The 13775-nt window shown below is 40.9% G+C and overlaps 1 protein-coding gene across 2 annotated transcripts in view; it reads left to right on the top strand.

Annotated features, from left to right (window-relative positions):
- Positions 1-13775, top strand: part of FRY (FRY microtubule binding protein) — a 343127-nt gene that overhangs the window by 318257 nt on the left and 11095 nt on the right. For both annotated transcript variants that reach the window (XM_075061648.1, XM_032795968.2), the window contains exons 56-58: positions 2214-2363; positions 7740-7838; positions 8350-8433. In XM_075061648.1, coding sequence (XP_074917749.1) covers positions 2214-2363; positions 7740-7838; positions 8350-8433 — 333 coding nt within the window. The remainder of the gene's footprint in view (positions 1-2213; positions 2364-7739; positions 7839-8349; positions 8434-13775) is intronic.

Genomic DNA, 13775 nt, shown 5'->3' with positions numbered 1-13775 from the left:
GACATAGAAGAAAGGAGAGGTTTTGCAGTCACCTCAAGTCAATTCTTATCAAAAGGTATGTGGTTCAAAGTAATGCTAGCCCAGGTAATGATCAAATGTGCACTTCATGCTCACCTATCTATTCTTTATGCTTTAATTAAATAATTTCCTGTTGATATCTATGTATTCTGTTACCATTTCTAGGAAAATACTACTTTAAAACATAAAAATATGGTGTGAAATTGGAATTGATGACAGCTCGGAACAAATAGCACTGGCTTCAGCCAGTTCATAGCAGAAGTAGATACTCAAGCGTCCTGCCACAGTTCTAACAAGGTGTCATGTTTCTGACCTACAACATGCTTCCAGTTCTACTTCAGAGTCTGCCATGAATATAGGCTGTCAGTCGGTCTGAATCAAATGGAGATTGTTGTAATGTGGACAAATGAGAAATAGGAGACCACTAAATTAATTTCTTTTAAACTTTTTTTTATTGAGACCTCATCTGCATGTATAAAGATGACAGAATAGTGAATTTGCCCTATGCATCACCATGTTCCATAAACATCTGGCTGATGTATCCTAAAGCTATCTATATGTTAAAAATTATCTTCTTTTTTTTTTTTTTTTTAGATGTATTGACTTGACCATGTTCTGTGAAAGACAAAATTGTGTTCCAAAATGAATAAGACTGTAATATTTAAAAATATAAGCCCAGATGCTGCCCCATTCTGGTAGAGAAAAGAGAATGGAATCTTGTCCTATATTCCCTGCTAAGGATTCCCGTGGCATGTGTGGGGAGTCATTATCAATCATAGAACTATCATTGGCTCATCCTATGCAACCATTCCTTTTAGCCATCAGTACAGAGGGCGGGGCGCAAGCATGGCTGGAGCGTTGTGTGTTCTGGCTATCCTCAGATGACATACAGTCCCTTGGAGACTGTTGCTAGCTGGCATATTCTGCACCAGAGGTAGGCAGAGAATCAAGGAGCTGTAATCAGCTCCCTGACAGCCCCTCATCTCTGCTGCATGGAGGAGAAACTCAGTACATTAGAGTATCTAACCCATTTACTGTGTAATCTGTAAATTGTAATTCTTCAGTCTAGAGGCAGAATGGGGGAAACAGAGGAATTGCTTTATCAGACCAGTAGTTCATCTAATTGTGTATCCTGTCTCTGGTAGTAACCAGTATTAGGTGCTTTAGAGGAACAGTCAGGAATGGACAATTATGGAATAAATTTGTCTATAGGGGAGATTTCTCCCTGGCCATGATTGATTTGTGCCCCAAGGCATGAGGGTTTATAAATTCCTTTTCCTGTCTAATGCAACTTTGGGCTGTCTAATAATCCATACATTGTCTCATCCTTTTTTTAAGTGTCAATCCTACTGAACTTTTGGTCTCAGAGGTATATTGTGGCAGTGATATTTGCATCGTTTCAGTTCTTGAAAGGCTTAAACTGTCTTTTTATTACTATTATTTATTAAATGGAAGTCATTAAAAAGAAGTTACAGGAGCAGTATGCTCCTTGAAGACCAAGACTATGTACTCTTTTAGGTGTTGTACCCACTCAAATATCAAAAAAATGTGTGAACAATAGTTTCCAGATGCAACTTTATACTGTTGGAGCCTTCCCAAGCAGCAGAGGTGTTCAAACAAGGAGGTTTCTCTATACCTCTTTCATGAGTTTCTGTGCTGCTGTTTGATATTAGGCTTGTTGCTACATTGTTTGATTGGCCTATTGATATTGGGAACTAACAAAACAGTATCCAGAATGGGCAGAGAATTCATGTATTGATGAAGACTGGTGATCAGCAGGAACAAGAAAAAGCTACATGAGGGTACATAAAAAAAACAGGAGTACTTGTGGCACCTTAGAGACTAACAAATGTATTTGAGCATACATTATTTGAGGGTACATAGTTTGTAAAGAATGAATCATCCTCGCAAGCAAGAACATGGTACTTCAGCAGCAGTTTGTAATTCCATTGCTAAATGTGAATTCTCTGGCCAGTTCCACAGCTGCCTATCTGGAGAAACTTCTGAGCACTGTGTCCCGTGTAATAGTAATTGTTATTCAATATCCTTGGGCAAACATTCACTTCCTCCCATGGGGATGGTTTCTTTTGCACGTGGTGTTATTGTATGAAGAAGGAATGTATGCAATTGTGTTTGCAAAGGAAAGACGTTTATACTTGAGCAATGAATGTGATAAGAACTATCTTGTTTCACAGAATATTCAGAAAAGGTTCTGCTTCCTAACTTGTGATGCTGCCAGTTACCTTGGCGACAACCTACGAGGAATAGGCTCAAAGTTTGTGAGCTCTTCTCAGATGCTAACTTCGTGTTCAGAATGCCCCACTCTTTTTGTAGATGCTGAAACGGTGAGTATATTCCTGTAGAGGGTAACAACTAGCATGTCCAGCATGTGTCATGTAAAGGAGGCTAGGGTGGCAAAAGTTTTTGGAGATTTTTCTTGTTTAAGTTGTCTAGTAGTTTGGAGACAGATGTTGGGGCCTTGGAGAGACCCTCTGATTATCCCACTTTTGGTCTGCTGAAGAATATACTTGTCAAGGGGACACCTGTCTTCTTGGATTCCTACACATACACCTCCTGATTATAGTTCTTTTTTTCCCCATTGTCAACCATACTTCCATTACATTTTCATACTCTTTTATTAGAGTTTAATAATGCTGGCAATTGGCTCTTTAAATGAGATGTGTTCAAGAATCTGTGTCTCAAGACAAACAAAAGATACAATTGCCTGTAAGTTTTACCAATATAACTGTGTCAATTAGGGATATGATTTTATTTTTTAACAATATATTTATACCAGTAGAAGCCCTAGTATGAGCAGAGCTATCCCAATATAATAGTGAGTTGTATTGGCATAGTTATTCCCCTTCTTGTACAGGAATAGCTATGCTGGTATAAAGCACTTTATGCCAATATAACTGCATCTACACTCGGTGGGGGGCAGGGTTGATTGTATCACTTTAACTATAATGTAGTTAAAGTAGTACAACTTTCTAATGTAGACAAGCCCTTAGAAACCAGGTTCAGCTCATTAGTTGTAGACTGTTTACAATGACAGGAGAATGAGGGTGACCAAACTTGGAAGAAGTTCAGATTCTTCTATTTACCAGACAGTTCAGCAAAGTTTATCCGAAACCTACATTCCTAGTGAGCTGATGGTGTTGATGTTGCAATGTAGTGACACAGTGATTGGTAATGCAAATGTCTGAACCTCACTCTGAATGTTCTTGGGTTGTCAGGTTTAGATTTCTACCCAAACTATTTGCACAGCTTTATTGGAGACTACTGGAAATATCCCACTTCTTTTGTTGGAAGTGATTTTGTTTTCTTTAGTCAAAATTGTGCTTATAATAAGGATGCGAGTTCGTACTTTGAAGAGATTGTAGTTTGTATTGTGTTTTGGATTAGTAATAATAATAACAACTAGGGGGTCATACACTTAGTTGCTTTTGTAGGCCAAAAGAATTACACACACCAGAGGGCTACTAGTATTCCTCATTTCCCCACTCCGCCCTCAAGCTCCCAGGTGCCATTCTACCATCCCTTCTTTTTCAGGGACTTTTTGCACACGCCCTTTGCCAAGGTCTCTGAATAATTCCCATTGCCCCCTCTTCCCCATCTCAGGGTACGCCATTCTCCCCCATACATCCCTTTTCCTTCTTCTGCCCATACTAGGATTCCCATGTCTCTCCCCATGCCAGAGGCTTTTCATGTCCTCCCTAGTCTCCCCACACAGAGGTCCCCTACCCTGCCTGTAGTTTTATGTGATTAATAATTAACTAATCCGTTTGCAAACACCTAAAAGATAATAAGGTGATAAATAACAGTCAGCATGGATTTGTCAAGAACAAATCATGTCAAACCAACCTGATAGCTTTCTTTGACAGGGTAACAAGCCTTGTGGCTGGGGGGGGAAGCGGTAGGTGTGGTATATCTTGACTTTAGTAAGGCTTTTGATTACTGCCTCCCACGATCTTCTCATAAACAAACTAGGGAAATACAACCTAGATGGAGCTACTATAAGGTGGGTGCCTTACTGGTTGGAAAATCATTCCCAGAGAGTAGTTCTCAGTGGTTCACAGTCATGCTGGAAGGGCATAAGGAGTGGGGTCCTGCAGGGATCAGTTCTGGGTCTGGTTCTGTTCAATATCTTCATCAATGATTTAGATAATAGCATTGCGAGTACACTTATAAAGTTTGTGAACGATACCAAGCTGGGAAGTGTTGCAAGTGTTTTGGAGGTTAGGATTACAATTCAAAATGATCTGGACAAACTGGAGAAATGGTCTGAAGTAAATAGGATGAAAGTCAATAAGGAGAAATGCAAAGTACTCCACTTAGGAAGGATCAATCAGTTGCACACATACAAAATGGGAAATGACTGCCTAAGAAGGAGTACTGCCGAAAGGGATCTGGGGGTCATAGTGGATCACAAGCTAAATATGAGTCAACAAAAAAAAGCGAACATCATTCTGGGATGTATTAGTAGGAGTATTGTAAGCAAGACACAAGAAGTAATTCTTCTGCTCTAGTCCACACTGATTAGGCCTCAACTGGAGTATTGTGTCCAGTTCTGGGTGCCACATTTCAGGAAAGATGAGGACAAATTGGAGAAAGTCCACAGAAGAACAACAAAAATGATTAAAAGTCTAGAAAACCTGACCTATGAGGGAAGATTGAAAAAATTGGGTTTGTTTAGTCTAGAAAAGAGAAGAAAGAGAGGGACATGATAACAGTTTTCAAGTACATGAAAGGTTGTTACAAGGAGGAGGGAGAAAAAAAATTTTCTTAGCCTCTGAGGATAGGACAAGAAGCAATGGGCTTAAATTGCAGCAAGGGCGGTTTAGGTTGGACATTAGGAAAAACTTCCTAACTGCTAGAGTGGTGAAGCACTGGAATAAATTGCCTAGGGAGGCTGTGGAATCTCCATCATTGGAGATTAAGAGTAGGTTGAACATGTCAGGGATGGTCTAGATAATACTTAGTCCTGCCTTGAGTGCAGGGGACTGGACTAGATGACCTCTCAAGGTCCCTTCCAATTTTGTGATTTTATGTGCCCCCATTTCCTTTATGCCAGGGCTCTGCATGTGCCCTTTCCATGCTCTCCCCTCCATTCTTCCTATATGCCAGGAGCTCTGTGTGTGCCCATTATTCCCCTTCTTTTTTCTTTGTTCTCAGGGCTGCTCTACACTAGAAAATTAGGTCAATGCAGCTACCTTGGCTCAGGATGTGAAAAAGTCATACCCTTGAGAGATGTAGTTAAGCCAAGCCCAGTGTAGGCAGCACTAGGTCAATGGAAGATTCTTTTGTCTATCTAGCTACCGCCTCTCAGACAGGTTGTTTTACTACAGCAATGGAAGAACCCCTTCCAGCGCTATCATAAGGGTCTATACTGCAGCGCTACAGTGGTGCAGCTGCTGAATTTCTAGACTTGGGGTATCAGCTGTTTGAAACTGTATTGGGAGGTTGGGCAGAACTAAAATGAGATGTATTGTTATGATGGGAGGTGCTAATGACTGCCTCAACCAGTTCTCAGATCTACAGACAATTACAGAGGTGTTTAAAGCTGTTAGCTCAGCTAACCAGATGCCATGGGCTCCGTGTGTTCTCCATTTCCCTTTTTTAGTTTTCTGATTTTCACTGAAATCATGACGGTTTTGCCCACTGATGCCTAAAACATTCCCCAAAATTTTGGAATTGATCAGATGCAGTATTCAAAAATTATTGTATTGCAGCCAAACAAAGAAATGCCATCAAGTTGACTAAGGCCTTGCAAACTTGGCCAATAATACTTAGCTCTTATATAGCACTTTTCATCTGTAGATCTCAAAGCACCTTACAAAGGAAGCTGGTTTCATTATCCCCATTTTACAGACAGGAAAACTGAGGGACTTACCCAAAATCACCCAGAAGGCCAGTGGCAGAGCCAGAAATAAAACCCAGATCTCCTGAGTACCAGTCCAGTGCTCTCTCCTATTTTAATTAAGGGTATGTATACACTGCACAGTTAATCAAGGAGATTGGCGCCCAGGTCTGATCATATAGTTATCCTAGCCTGAGTGCAAGTATTTCTGTTTCTGCACTTCCTTGTGTGCATCTGTAACACATCCCATGATTCTTTGTGCTGAGAAGCTCTAGATTTCTTTCTCAGTCAATTGAGGGAGAACTTGTCTGTCCTTTGGGGAAAATTGTAGAAAGGTCACAGAATTACTGTCAGCACTTGAGTGATTTAGCCTCCTTCCTTACTGCAAAGTGGGTGGGTTCCAGCCCGAATTGAAGTGGAGGCCATTTTCTAACCCCCAGCCCGGTAAGCTAGCCCAGATTTAAGGCACCTCCAAACTCAAGTCAGAGGATTATTATTTTTTTTTGTATGGATGGTAGAAAGACTAAGGCTAGCACTCATGTAAAACCCCAGGTTAACTGTGCAACGTAGACATACCCTCAGGTAGAAATTAGCCAGGTTGTATAGATATGTTGGGAAGAATAGGGAGATTGTTACTTGGAAAGCACCATGTTATATACATTGACTCCATCAATACACTGTCATGCTGTGAAGCAAGGCTTCTCTCGTTGTGCTGCTCTGGACAGGGCAAAGTAGTTGGAGTACCATATATTTCTGTTGGAGAAAAAAGAGTGAAGAAGCCACCAGCAGGTGGCTTTTGAAGAGGCCATCCAATTTTAGTGGGGCAGGCTTTCAGAATGGCCTTCTTTTTGCTGCTTTGCTGTTCAGTACGGGGCTCTTGGAAAAGCCAACAGTGCCTGTGCACTCCCTCAGCTGCCCTACATGCCTCAGTGATTGAAGTTGACAAGCAGCCAACATTGTTTGCATTGCCAGGTTGGCATGGAACACTTCATGGCATTTGAGTCATCTCTTCCTCTTCTAGCTCTATATCTGAAAGACAAGAGGAGGGGGCAGAGCTGGCTCTAGTCATGTTGAGACATCAGACAACACAATATGCTCATCATCTTCATTTGAGTTCAGTGTAATATGGGTTGTATGATACCGACTGGCTTTACAGAATGAGACAACTTTTCTAATTTCTTGTGACTTTGTCCATCTTTTATCAATTAGCCACAGGTTCTGTGGTGGCAATTTGATCTTGCACATTTTATATAAAGCTGTGATCTAGAAACGTCTGAACTATAATATGGGTCTGCTCTGACTCACTGCTGTGGCCTCGCAAAAATTATTAATTTCTGTGCATCTGTTTCTGTATCTGTAAAAATGTGTATGCTGTTACTTACCTCACAGGAGACTTCTGAAGATTAACTGATTAATATTTGTACAGCACTTTGTGTATTTATTTGGGAAGGTCAGCTTTGCTATCTGTAGCATTTTGAGCTGAAGCCCAGAGTACAAATGTGTTTCCTGAGATTTTAGTAGTAAGAGCTAGGGTGGCTGTCTCAGCTCCAGTAACTCCTGAACATGCACTGCAGATGGAATCAAGCTCTGAAAGTCAAAAGAAAGTGCTAGTTACTCCAGAAACCCTTACTGGCTGCCAGAACCATTAGCAAGATGGACTGTGTTTTCAATTTTAATTCCAGTTGGAGCAGGAACCTGTACATCCAGCAGCGTTAGTAGAGTTTTAGCATGGGATTGAGACTGGCAAAGGGTAAACTTTAAAGTGCCTTTTTGCAGTGCATACCACAGCATCTACTTTACTAATATTTTTCTTCTTTAATAGTAAAATTTACTGGTCCATTTTTTATTTTAATGTTTCCAGCTTCTCTCTTGTGGACTTCTTGAAAAGCTAAAATTCAGTGTTCTAGAACTACAGGAGTATTTGGACACATACAACAACAGGAAAGAAGCAACTCTCTCAGTAAGTGAGATTTCTATGCTTTTTTGCCCTGTGTATTCATATATTAAAACGTTTTGATCTCAAATCTGTTTAAATTAAATGTAGTATAACATTTTGTAGGTCAATATTGTATCTAGAATTTGGATCCATAAGTGTCTTCTCGCTCTTTTTTTGGAAGATACGGTAATTGATACAACAAGAATTAAAAGAATGACTCTTTGTGGAGCTTAATTTCAAATGTGTGTGCATTCTCTAGTCTTTAATCTCCTCTTCTCTATTAATTAGTAATTCATGTATTAAATTAAATTAATTTGTTTTGTTTATATGATATAAACACTATTAGAAATCAGAGTTACAGCTTTTTAACTCAACCCACTAATGCAAAATGTATTGGGCTGTATGAATGAAGAGCTTAATTGCAAAACTTGACTTAATATGTTTTCAAGACATCATATTGTGAGACTAAAATACTTTGTTACCCTTCTTTAAATCTAGCCAGAGCTAATACCTCACTTTTTTTCTCTGAAAACAGTGGCTTGCAAACTGCAAAGCAACGTTTGCTGGGGGTTCACAAGATGGAGTTATTACTTGTCAGCCAGGGGATTCTGAAGAAAAGGTAATAAGGAGCTATTTTACTTTCCTGTCAAGTGACATTTATGCATTGTTTCTTGATGCCAAAAGAAGCTGGTGCCTTTACCTCCTTGTGTCCCTTTGCAGAGCTTGGACACAATACCAGTCCTTGCACTCATGAGTCTGTTGTCACTGTTGGCACAGGCCTGCCCAAAGTGGGTGGAGAATGGGTGGGGATATGGCTCTGTCCTCCCACTCTGCACCAGTAAGCAGAGCTGGCCCCTGACCAGGGCAAATGGATGTTGCTCTGTAACAGCAGTAACTTTCCTACATCATAATGTCTCTGGGAGTTCCTTCTGGTGCACTGTATTTCCAGAGCACCTTCAAGATTGCCAGTGGCTTTGCACCCACAAATCTGACCCATAGTGTGTAGACTTTTTGCATTTGAGCTTTAATGCCTGAAATATTAAGCCTTTCACCTTTAAGTTATTGGTTGAAATCCAACTGATGTTAGTAGTAACAAAATATTTACCATCAAAGGTCTTTTCGGTGAAGTAATTAATCCTGTGAAAAAACACTTATGCAAAACAATGTTTCATGCATTGCATTTGAAACAAAAGATTCCTGTATATGCTATGCAGTAATTGCCATAAATCAGTCAACAGTCTTCCTGGTTCTTTGCTATTTTCACTATACAGAACAATTGGTATCTCAAACACCATTGTGTGGGAAGTGTTGGAAATGTTATTCTTTCTTTTTTAATGGCAAATTCTGTATATGTTCATGGCAGAGCAAGTGCTAGATAATTTAGATGTCTTCAAATCACCAGGGCGTGATTAAATACATCCTAAGAATATTCATGGAGCTGATTGAGGAGATATCTGAGCCATTAGCGATTATCTTCTAAAAGTCATGGACAACGAGAGAGATTCCAAAAGACTAGAAATGGGCAAATATAGTGCCCATCTATAAAAAGTGGAATAAACACAACCCAGGGAATTACAGACCAGTCAGCTTAACTTCAGTACCCAGAAAGAAATGGAGCAAATAATTAAGCAATCAGTTTGCAAACACCTAGAAGATAATAAGGGGATAAGTAACAGAATAGATTTGTCAAGACCAAATTGTGTCAAACCAACATAATAGCTTTCTTTCACAGGGTAACAAGTCTTGTGGATGGGGGGAAGTGGTAGACGTGATATATGTTGATTTTAGTAAGGCTTTAAATAATGCCTCGCATGACCTTCTCATACACAAAATAGGGAAATACAACCAGATGGAGCTACTATAAGGTGGGTTCATAACTGGTTTGAAAGCCATTTTCAGTTCATAGTTATAAGGGGTTCTCAGAATAGCTGGAAGGACATACTGAGTGGGGTCCCACAGGGATCAGTTCTGGGTCTGGTTCTTCTTCAATATCTTCATCAATGATTTAGATAATGGCATTGAGAGTACACTTATAAAGTTTGTGATTGAAGCTGGGAGGGGTTACAAGTGCCTTGGAGGCTAAGATTACAATTCAAAATGATCTGGACAAACTGGAGAAATGGTCTGAAGTAAATAGGATGAAATTCAATACGGACAAATGCAAAGTATTCCACTTAGGAAGGAACAATCAGGTGCACACATACAAAATGGGAAATGACTGCCTAGGAAGGAGTACTGCCGAAAGGGATCTGGGGTTATAGTGGATCACAAGCTAAATATGAGTCAACAGTGTAACACAGTTGTAAAAAAAGCAAACATAATTCTGGGATGTATTAGCAGGAGTGTTGTAAGCCAGACACAAGAAGTAATTCTTCTACTCTATTCCATGCTGTTTAGGCCTCAGCTGGAAATTTGTGTCCAGTTCTGGGTGCCACTGTAATGCTGACAGACCCCGTTTCTCAGCGGGGGGGGATCGAACCAGGGCCCTCTGGAGCTTAGTGTATGAGCCTCTACTGCATGAGCTAAAAGCCTGTTAACTAAGGCTGTAGCGCAGACTCATTTAACTCTCTCCCTTAGTGGTCTCGGTTCCACTAGAGGGGACAAAACACTGCACGCAGTAGGTGTGTGGGTTACATACTTCCTCTAGCTGAGGAAACGTGTCCCAAGCTTCAGTGTCTTCCCAATTGAAATCCCGGATGAGCCCCCATTTGTAACGCTGACAGACCCTGGTCGTCAGCAGGTGGGATCGAACGTGGGACCTCTGGAGCTTAGTGCATGTGCTAAAGGCCAACTGGCTTTTGGCTAAGGCTGTAGAGCAGACTCACTTAACTCTCTCTCTTAGTAGTCTCAGTGCCACTAGATGGGACAGAACACCACACCCAGAAGGTGTGTGGGTTATACCACATTTCAGGAAAGATGTGGCCAGACTGGAGAAAGTCCAGAGAAGAACAACAAAAATAATTAAAGGTCCAGAAAATGTGACCTATGAGGGAAGATTGAAAAAATGAGGGTTTGTTTAGTCTGGAGAAGAGAAGACTGAGAGGGGACATGATAACAGTTTTCAAGTAGATAAAAGGTTATTACAAGGAGGATGGAGAAAAATTGTTCTCCTTAACCTCTGAGAACAGAACAAGAAGCAATGGGCTTAAATTGCAGCAAGGGTGGTTTAGGTTGGACATTAGGAAATAATTCCTAACTGTCAGGGTAGTTAAGCATCGTAATAAATTGCCTAGGGATGTTGTGGAATCTCCATCATTGGAGATTTTTAAGAGCTGGTTAGACAAACACCTGTCAGGGATAGTCTAGATAATATTTAGTGCTAGCTTAAGTGCAGGGGACTAGACTAAAAGTCCTCTCGAGGTCCTTTCCAGTTTTACTATTCTGAGGGTTTTGACTCACAGACCAGATATTCTGACAGGCACATAGGGAATCATGATGCCCTGTTCCAGTCCTCAAAAGATAGAGACAAACAGACAGACAGAAAAGAAGGAGCAGTAACGAACACACTTAGGAAATGACATCTGGAGGCAGAAGAAAGAAGAAACATAACATTCCCTCTTTCCTTGTCTTTGTGTGTGTAAAAAAGGACAATAACCTTTTCAGAATTACACACCTGAAATTTTAGCCATATTTTCCTCTAACATGTTCTATCTACTTGTTCATTATCTCTTTTCTCCCATTCTCTCCCTTTTTTTCTGGTTCATTTTCTTTCTTCCCTTTTTTTCTGAACATCCTTTGTTCCTCTTCCTCTGTTTGCCAGAAGCTGAGAATGGCGACGGGCGATGGATCACTTAATGATTACCTATTCTGTTCATTCCTTCTGGGGCACCTGGCATTGTCTACTGTCGGAAGACAGGATACTGGGCTCAGTGGACCTTTGGTCTGGCCCAGTATGGATGTTCTTATGTTTCTTGCTTCATTTTTTCCTTCTTTGTACTTCACTTTCTGTTCCTGCTCTCCCTTGCTTTTTATGCACATGCTTTTGTGAACATATGGGAAGAGAGAGCAAATTCCACAGCTTTTGCTTCCCCTCTCACCCCCGCCCCAGTGCATTTTGGCTGTCTTGACATTTTTTGCATTAAAGCCCGTGGACCAGTGCCAGCACAAGTACATACACACACTGGGAAAGCTGCTCACATACCTGACAATGCTTGGATTGCATTTTACAAGCCTTGATGTAGTGACACATGGGCATGTTGTGGATGGGCTGTGTGCAAAACTAAGTAAAAGATCATAGAATCATAGACTTTAAGGTCAGAAGGGACCATTATGATCATCTAGTCTGACCTGCACAATGCAAGCCACAGAATCTCACCCACCCACTCCTGTATCAAACCTGTGTCTGAGCCATCAAAGTCCTCAAATCATGGTTTAAAGACTTCAAGGTGCAGAGCAACTTCCAGCAAGTGACCTGTGCCCTGCATTGCAGAGGAAGGCGAAAAACCCCCAGGGCTTCTGCCAATCTGCCCTGGAGGAAAATTCCTTCCCAACCCCAAATATGGTGATCAGCTAAACCCTGAGCATTTGGGCAAGACTCACCAGCCAGACACCTAGGAAAGAATTCTCTGTAGTAACTCAGATCCCATCCCATCTAACATCCCATCGCAGGCCATTGGGCATATTTACCGCTAATAGTCAAACACCAATTAATTGCCAAAATTAGGCGATCCTATTATACCACCCCCTCCATAAACTTATCAAACTTAGTCTTGAAGCCAGATATGTCTTTTGCCCCCACTGCTCCCCTTGGAAGGCTGTTCCAGAACTTCACTCCTCTAATGATTAGAAACCTTCATCTAATTTCAAGTCTAAACTTCCTGATGGCCAGTTTATATCCATTTGTTCGATGGATATGGGGAAAGATTCCTTACTGCTTTTATAAATACAATTCAAATACGAGATAAAATTTGTGTGGAGGTTTAATGACCGGAATCTGATTAATCGTTGTCTTCCCACTGTACTAGAACGGAAATCAAACAGTAGCTTAAAAAGTTGTTGATGTACTGCTGTTTTTAAAGCTTCCTTGTTCTCTCCTGTCCCTGCTTTCATAATTGTAATTCTCAGTCCCATGTTGCAATATCTTGTTCATTATTTTAAAAGGAAATAAAGCAGAAGGAATAGAGAGAATGCTGAATGGTACACAAAGGGGATTAAAATTGGGTACATAGAATCTGCATAAGATACTAAATGACCTAAACACATCTAAAAATATGAATGTCATATTACAGTTGTGTTGTGTTTGTCTTTAATAAGGTATTCTCTATTTCAGAGTTATTGTGTGTGTTTTGTGAAAAAAGGGTTAGTATACAAACTACTTGTTGTTCAGAATGAAAGGAAGTGCTTCTCACTGCTGCAGGAATCCCTATTCTCTTCCCAGCAATGTTTCCTCAACACAAAATGTATTATTCCTGGGAGTTCACAAGATGGTAGGACTTTTGATCGACAAATTCATACGTTTCTCTTCTCCCATCCCATTCACCTGTCCATATGAAACAGTCCTTCTCACCAAAAGGCCTTTCTTCTCCAACCCTTTTCATTCTATTTACTCATCAAAAGTAGAATGGGAGGAAGATTCCAGGGAAGCATGTGCTGAGAAAGTATCATTGGGAAGGGAAAAATAACTCCTACAATGGTGAGTAATTTTCTCCATGCCTTTCTTCTGCTCTTCACCTTGAGCATGAAATGATAGTTCCAGACAAGCACAGAATGAAGAAGATGGGAATATGCCAAAGAATAAAATAATTATTGGGTAAAGAAAGGCCCTCTGTCTTACAGAGGAAGCAGTAGCATAGGCGCCAACTTCTCCTGGCACCGGTGGGTGCTCGGACCTCCCCTTCCCCCCGTCCTGCCCCAACTCTATCCTTGCCCCCTCCCGCCCCTGTTCCGCTTCCATTCCAATCCCTTCCCCAATGTCCCCACCCCAACTCTGCCCCCTCCCTGCCCCTATTGGACTTTTCCCCA

This window comes from Chelonoidis abingdonii, chromosome 1, assembly GCF_003597395.2.
Source record: "Chelonoidis abingdonii isolate Lonesome George chromosome 1, CheloAbing_2.0, whole genome shotgun sequence".
NCBI classification, from domain to species: domain Eukaryota; kingdom Metazoa; phylum Chordata; order Testudines; family Testudinidae; genus Chelonoidis; species Chelonoidis abingdonii.
Note: the sequence above shows the minus strand (reverse complement) of the source record. Positions and strands in the feature narration are given on the sequence as shown.